The 7,881-nt window shown below is 40.4% G+C and overlaps 1 protein-coding gene across 2 annotated transcripts; it reads right to left on the bottom strand.

Moving 5' to 3' along the window:
- Window positions 3,331-7,510, bottom strand: LOC107630498 (protein PLASTID MOVEMENT IMPAIRED 1-RELATED 1). Of its 2 annotated transcripts, none has more exons than XM_016333642.2 (2): window positions 4,971-7,510; window positions 3,331-4,879 (listed from the first exon to the last, which is right to left on the bottom strand). In XM_016333642.2, the coding sequence occupies exons 1-2, from the start codon at window positions 7,367-7,369 to the stop codon at window positions 3,718-3,720; spliced, it is 3,561 nt and encodes a 1,186-aa protein (XP_016189128.1). In that variant the 5' UTR covers window positions 7,370-7,510; the 3' UTR covers window positions 3,331-3,717. The 2 variants fall into 2 exon arrangements, with proteins under 2 accessions (XP_016189128.1, XP_016189129.1); XM_016333643.2 differs by having other exon boundaries at window positions 3,331-4,876.

The raw sequence follows: 7,881 nt of genomic DNA, 5'->3' as shown, positions 1-7,881 counted from the left end.
ATAATTATCAATATTTTATGATTTTCAAATGTTAATCAACCGTACTTTAATACATTATATATGTTAATCACTACGAAACATTGTGATATGCATACATAAATCATATTATTTATTAATTATATTATAAATTCATGAAATAAATTTATATACCAACTAATTTCACTCACAAATCCTATATTTTTTTAAGTTCAGTTTCAAAAAAAAAAAAAAAATATACCAACATTAACCTAAGAACTCCCCAATTCTTACTCCTAAGAACTCCGACTCTACTAATAACCCCAACCCTACTAAGAACTCCCCAATTCTTATCTCTTCTCTCTCCCTTCCCCCTTCAGATGGAAGCATGAGTACCCTTCCGTAGTTCACTGACGACCGTTCGCAAAGAAGATTCCGTTCTAGGTAGTCTTCTGAGTCTACGGTGAATCTCGTTCTCTGTTCATATGTATATACTGTGAGACCAATCAACGCCTGTACCCCGTTTATCTACGAACTTTAACCTAAGTCCTTCGTATGATGTTGCTGTTATGCGGCCACTCAATAAAGTACCAGTGATATGTTCTAAGCCGACGTATGATCGAGCAGAGGAGTAGTAGAAGATGTTCCACTTTTTGATGACATTCGACCTGACTCAAGTTTTAAAGACTTAGAATGTACTTTCCCTCGCTTTAGTAGTTTAGAGGGACTAGGTGAGTATAGAGTCTCGACTAGCCTGGGTGCCAGCTTAGGGACTTCTTGAATAAGTCAGGACCTGGGATGTTGTATGTACATATATGTATTTATGTGTGGTTGTTTATAACTATTTTATCTGTTATTATTTGTGAATTGATTATGAATGATTCTATTTATTAATTCAAACGTTTTAACAAAAAAGTACCTTGTAAGATAACTACGCTTTTAATAACGAATCAGGCTCATATAATAAATAATAGATAATAATTAGGAAGACAAGTTGGTAGCGCTCAATTTCTAGTATGATCATGACGTACCAGAAATTGGGTCGTTACATTTTCTATCACATTCTTTAGGTCGTAACAATCATTTGTAGAGTGCCCATACAACTTATGGCATTCACAGTATTCATTGCGGCTTCCCCCTTCTTATTTTTGATTGATCGTGGTGGGGGAAGTTTCTCTGTGTGACAGATTTTCCTGTGGATATCCACGAGGAAAACCCGTAGTGGGGTGTAATTGTGATACCTCCTAGGTTTCTCTGAGTTGTGCTCTTCCTTTTTCTTGGGCTCTTTTTCTCTTTCCCGAGCTTGGAGAGGGTTTCCTAATTGCGAGTTCGGTTCTCGCAGTCTGTCATTTTCTTCCATGTTGATGTACTTTTTAGCTCGTTCTTGTACATCGCCCAAGGAAGTCAGGTGCCTTTTTGAAATAGACTGGGAGAAGGGGCCTTCTCGGAGGCCGTTGACTAATTCCATTATTATTGCCTCAGTGGGTAAGTTCTAGATCTCCAGGCATGCCTTGTTGAATATTTCCATGTAGTCTCTGAGATATTCCTCGAGCTCTTGTTTGATTCCAAGTAGGCTGGATGGATGCTTGACCTTGTCCTTCTGAATTTAAAATTGCGTAAGGAATTTACGCGCAAGGTCATCGAAACTAGTGACCGACCTAGGGGGCAAGCTGTCAAACAATTTCATGGCTGACTTTGTCAAAGTCGTCGGCAAGGCTTTGTAGCGAGTGGCATCGGAGGCGTCGGCTAAGTACATTCGACTTTTGAAATTGCTGAGGTAATGTCTCGGGTTGGTCGTTCCGTCATACAAGTGCATGTCTGGACTTTTGAAGTTTCTAGGAACTCTAGCCCGCATGATGTCTTCAGTGAAAGGATCTTCTCCTCCCAACGGGGTGTCCTCCCGAGCTGTACGTGAATTCTTTCCACGAATGTCAGATTCCAGCTTCGAGAGCTTGTCCTCCAGCTTTCTTCGTCGCTTAATTTCTCTCCTCAGATTTCTCTCTGCCTCCTGCTGTCGTTCTAATTCTTGTTCTAGTTGCTCAAGTCGGCCATGGTGTCCATGTAGTAGCCCCATGAAGTCGGTAGAATGGGGTTGTTCTTCTCCTTCCGGGTGACGGACCTCGGAAGGGATCCTTCTGTGATGGTGTCCACCTGAGGTGCCTTCACGCAGTTCCTCCGTCGCTGGGGGAGGTACCACGAGAGCTTGCTCATTATTGACCGTGTCTTGGTACTCAGGATCTGATTCCGACGCGGTACGTCCGTCTACGAACTGATCATCCGCCATGGGCTGTTGACTTCCAGGTCCCTGCCAAAGGCGCCAATGTTCTAAGGGTTACCTGAAATTGGATCGTATTTAGGCTTGTACGTGAGGTCCAAGCTCTTTATTTGGCAGCGTCCGACTCGTTGATGCTAAGGAGCCGCCTATCCGAGTTCCTCGTGAAGAGGTGGAGGGTGGTACCTGTAAGAGATTCTGATGCTTAAGTTAGCAATGGCTTTTTGCAAGTTTAAGTGTATTAAAATTTAATTATACCTGAGAATGTCATTGTACTTATAGGGGATGAGCCAATAACCACCGTTGGTGTAGTTCTACTTCTGGTGGTGGATAACCGTCCTTTTATCTTAGGGTTGTTGAGATCTCTCTTCTAGAAGTGGGTGAGAGATATTAGGGGTTAGTTACAACTCCTTTGGGAGTAACGGGATCGCCATGCAGCGCTTCAGTCCGACTTGCAAAGAGGTCGGTTATGGGCGGCTGTGACTTGGGCTTTCTCTGCTTTTGGACTTAGCTCATATTTTGGGCCAGATATGAACAATAAGAATAACGTGGATTATATTTAAAAATTATATTTGAAAATTATTTATTTAGTTTCATAATAACTGATATTTTTAAATTTGAATAATTGATTAATTAGTTTGTACTTATTAAACCATATATTCAATAATTTATTGAAAAAATATTAATATAATGAATAAAAATAATTTAAAAAAGATATTATTTAAAGAATAAGGACAAATAAACCCCTAATCAATTTAAATTTAGAGACAATTAGGTCCATGTCTATTTCTGAACCTAACACGTAAGTATTTTCCGTTCAAAGTCAACAGAAAAACACCCACAAGAACTGCATTGTGTCACAAAAGTAAAGGACATGGACCAAAGTGGATTGTTTTTATCTTTAGGATCGTGTTATTATTCTGAAAAATAAACAAGAATCGGATTGGTAGTTCACTCCAGAACTATTTGATGATTGGTTGATTGTCAATTTTTCAAATTTCCCATGCACATTTTCATCATTTTTATTTTTTAGAATTACTGAATATTTCGAATACATTATTAGTAGTTTATTGGACACATAAAATAATAGCTAAGAAGATCAATAGACGGCACCTGCTAATTGTTTTATGTTAACGAGAATACATTATTTTTCAGTGCAATTTAAATTGCAATAGTTAACATTTTCTGCAGTAATACTTCCCCAATTGTGGTTTGTAAGCTGCAATATACATGCACTACTTCCAGAGAGGAGATAAAACAGTTAAATACAACAAATGCATAGAAAAGTAAAGAAACCACTTTACAAAAGAACAGTGTACCTAATCAAAATCCACCTTGTCTGATCCATGATGTTTTCTCTTTACCCTATTTTCACGAAGCTCCAACAAAATCAAACTCCCAATCACAGGTTCAAGTGGATCTATCAAATTAATAAGTATAACCACTCTTCATAAAGAAACCTGCATTGCAATTGCCAACTCCATTACAAGTCAACTAAGTCTTATGGTATCACTTGGTATAATGACATTGGGGTTTCTGATATGAGGATTAAATTTTGCCAGTTCCTTCCATTTCGAGCCAGTACCGTAAATTCGAGATGATACGCTCCACAAGGTGTCACCAGGCTGCACCTTTGTAGTAACTTGAGCACCAGATTTCGATGCAGCCTTCGACTTCAATGGGAGCTTGTTGCCCTTTCCCATTCCATTAGCAAGCAACCAGCGCGAACCAGACTGTTGCTGGGTCGAAGTTCCCCAAAGCTTCTTTTTCTGAGGCTCATTCTTCACACCTGCAACATGGACTTCAGTAATTTTGAACTGGGGAATGAGCTCTTCTTCAGAGCTTTTATCCTCTTTCCTTTCGTCCTTTGTCTCCACCTTAGCTATTATCTCGCACTCATCATCCTCATTGTTGTTGTTGTTGTTCCTCAACTCGGACACAGTACAGTAAATTCTTTGCTTTGGTAGGACAAATTCTCTCTCAACTTGTATAAGTGCGAGCATTGGAGTTCCGACGGGCTCATAGTTTCTCATAGGATCACGAAGTTGCACCATCAATGCTACTGTGAAATTGTTTCCTAGCAAACCATATTTTCTGCCTTTACTTCGTTTCCTATCTCCCTTCGAATTCCCACGCATGAAGTCAAAAGAGTTAGCATGATGGGCTGCAAGAACCTTGGAAGTATGCTCGCTAATGTTATCGATATCATCGATCTCACCAGAGTCCAGCTTCATCCATTCGTCAAGAGTTAAAGATAGGCCCATTATTCCATCGACACCATTGCTGCTGCCTTTTGTATCCATCAACTGCAAACCAGCAGCACCTTCCAGGCCAAGAGACCCACTCACATCAATCCCCTTGCCCTGGAGAGCTGAAATATCCCCAATCGATTGGGCAACGATGTTTGATGGAGCCTCCTCACTTGACATGCCAGATTGTACTCTTAAACCCTCCATTGAAAGTGCCTCAATTTTTTCCATAGCCAAAGGAGCAAGATCTTCCAACGAAACAAACTCCGAGCCCGTCTGGTTGTCCACTGAACTTGAACTAGACTGGTTGAACTTCTGCCCAGATGGTCTTCCTTTCAAGTCTCTTTGCATGAAAGTACTATCTTGCCCTGCTATCAAATCATGTTGCAAACTGCATTGCCTACTAAAATTCAAAGGAAAAAAATATTCAGTCAAACATAAAGATTACCACCAAAAAATCTCTGAAGACCTGAGGTACAAAAATATAGACTAACCTCTCTGTACCCTCTATGGCAGGCATAGCTTCCCATGCTACTTGCTCCATTGTCTTCCCCGTGATATCTTCGAGTGGCATTAATTCCTTCGCCTGCATTGAGAGCTTTTCGATTCCCACTGAAGCTAAACCCTGCAGAACCTCCATTATACCGGAGCCCATTTCAGCAGGTACCACGACAGGGTTGGAAACTTGCATAATTAAGCTGCCACCACTTTTAGCATTCTGAAAAAGAGTGGGATTCATCGACCGCACGAACCCCCCATCTTTTGTTTGTAGAAAAGGGCCCAACCCCTCAGCAAGAGGAGGCAATATAGGAGGTTCTTCAGGTGGAAGATCAATAGGACTTCCAAAACCAACACGATCTTTTGAAGGAGATTGAAGAAAAACCTTCTCACTCAAACCCCACTCCCTCATTAAGGCTTCTGTTTCCAAATCTTCTAGCATCTGAGCTTTCTGTTTGCCTCTCACATCCTTAGACTCAGCCGGATGCTCCTTGCACATATCTTGAAACAAGGATGATGATGATGGCCTAATACCCTCAGAGTAGTTCCAGTGCTCAGATCCAGTAGAAGCATCGTAGCCAGCATCTGCCTCATCATCATCGCCCATGCCAAAATCAAACAAAGAGAAGCCCCCATCCAAAGCCTCCTTCTCAAATTGTCTCAAAAGGAGCTCTCTTGGAGACTCAGGATCACCTTCAGAATTCAAGCCCATTGGTCTGTGTTCCATGCCTAGCATGCTTAAAAATTCACTGGCAACTGATTCTGTAACGTCATCCATGCTATGTGCTTCTTTCATCTTAGGTTCATATTTGGTTTCCATAATTTCAGGAGAGTCTAGGGCTGCTGTCTCCAAATTTGATACGCTATTTAAAGCCGATTCTAGTTCTTGCAGGAGCTGTTCTTTTGTGTATAAACCATCCTCTTTGGAAGTAAACTCATTTACTTGTGCTTGATCATTGGAATTATCATTTAATTCACCAAAAGAATCAAGTATCACACTATTTTCTGAAGATACTTGCAGAGTTTCAGTACCAAAGTTACAATTACTATAAACAGCAGGAGAATCCTCATGAGCCATTATCCTGGACTCTTCTGGTTTAAAGGGTTCATTTGGTGCCATTTCTGTGCCCTTATCAACAACAGAAAACTCATTACCTTGGCACTGGTCAGGGTTTTCTTTTGCAGAATCGGAATGGGGATAGCCATCTTGTTTAACTGTATCCAGTTTTTCATGATATGCATCGAGTTCAGGTTCGTCATGCACTGGACCTGTATTTGTATGATTACCGACATGATCTTCAGCATTATCTTTTCCAAGATCAGATGAAGCATAGGCATCTGGTTTGATTGGCTCAACACTATTGGCGAAAGCATCAACTGCAGGTTCACTGTGAAGAGGATCATGTACCTTTTCTTCTTCAAATTTCTTATACAAGATGTCGATAGAGCTGGCCAGTGCAGACTTGGACGTTGGCAATACCTCATGAAGATCCTTTACCTCATCTATGGACCCAGACAAAGACGGACTGATAAAACCTTGTAAACTTCCAGCACGCCTGATGCTGCTGCTTCCATCAAACTGTCTCGGTTTAACATCTGATTTCATTGAAGCCAAACTACTCTGCCTGAAATTCAATGAATTAGGAGCATGATGGTTGTCTCTAGAACCACCGGCATTATCGCCAACAACCAGATACCCAAAACTAACATTCATCACGCCACCCTTAGCCAATCCAGTTAGCCTAAAACTCGTAGTCCACTTTCCGGAGCTCTTCTCCTCTTCAAGCTCCTCCAGCGTAAGAGGAAGCAGCCTCGTGAGGTCAACGCGGTGCTTCCCCAAATCAAGGTCGGGCGCATTAACAAGAGAAGCATAGAGCAAGAAATGCTTGGCCTCATACTTGGCTGAATGATGAGGTCCACTCCTACTACCATACACTGAGCAAGTGTAAGTCAACTTCTCTTCAAACTCAGCCCTCCCTTCAACCACCACAGCCGGCCGCGTCACCAGAACCCCATCGCGCCTTTTCCAATACACGGAAAGCACTGAATCCTCGAAATTCAAAGGCAGCCCTTCAATCAAATGGACTTGGAGATAAAAACTACAATTAAATCTCTTATTGCGTATATGGGAAAGGGCTTTCAACGGCCTCCAATTCCATATGGACCTCTTATCCTTCTGCGAATTCGTTTCGTCTCCAGTACCGGATTTCGGCCTTGATTTCGGATCAGGCAAAAGGGGCTTGGATCGAGAACTCCATGTTGGAATTGAATTCCTTGACGAATTTCTGTCCGAGTAAAGAGCTTTGCTCATAGTCTCAACATCTTTCAACAACCTCTTTTGGTTATTAGAACCACCAACACTCTTCTTACCAGCTTCACCTCTCGACAACATCATCTTTTTACCACAAAATAAATAAATTCAATTAAGTTAGTTCAGATGAAACAGAAGAAACCCCGTATTTAATTTACAAAATTTGCACACGTAGCAAACTTGAATACAGTATGATAAATAAAGTATATGGGAAAAAAGATGAGAACACATGCCCTGTGTTTCTATCTGTCAAGTGCCGCTACCACTTTCAAAATCGAAGAATTTCTAACAAGAAAGCATATTGTAGGAAATGAAAAATATTATATTACCCTTCCAAAAATAAATAAATGAAAAATATTACAACAAAACAATGTATTTTTTGACTATTCTCCTTTTCCGGTCTAGTCCGGAACTTTTTTTTTTTCAACAATTAACTTGTAAGAATTTTCCAAATTTTAAAAGCAATTCTTTTAGACGATAAAAGAAAGAATAGGAGTAAAGAAAAACAGAAATAACAATAAATTAATTGACTTTAATGTTACCTAAAAAAAATTGATTCTCAAATATTCTGGTTTTTTTTTAAAGAAAAAAATACC

The sequence above is a fragment of the Arachis ipaensis genome, chromosome B03 (genome assembly GCF_000816755.2).
Source record: "Arachis ipaensis cultivar K30076 chromosome B03, Araip1.1, whole genome shotgun sequence".
NCBI classification, from domain to species: domain Eukaryota; kingdom Viridiplantae; phylum Streptophyta; class Magnoliopsida; order Fabales; family Fabaceae; genus Arachis; species Arachis ipaensis.
The sequence above is the reverse complement of the archived record's forward strand: the minus strand, read 5'-3'. Positions and strand labels throughout refer to the sequence as shown.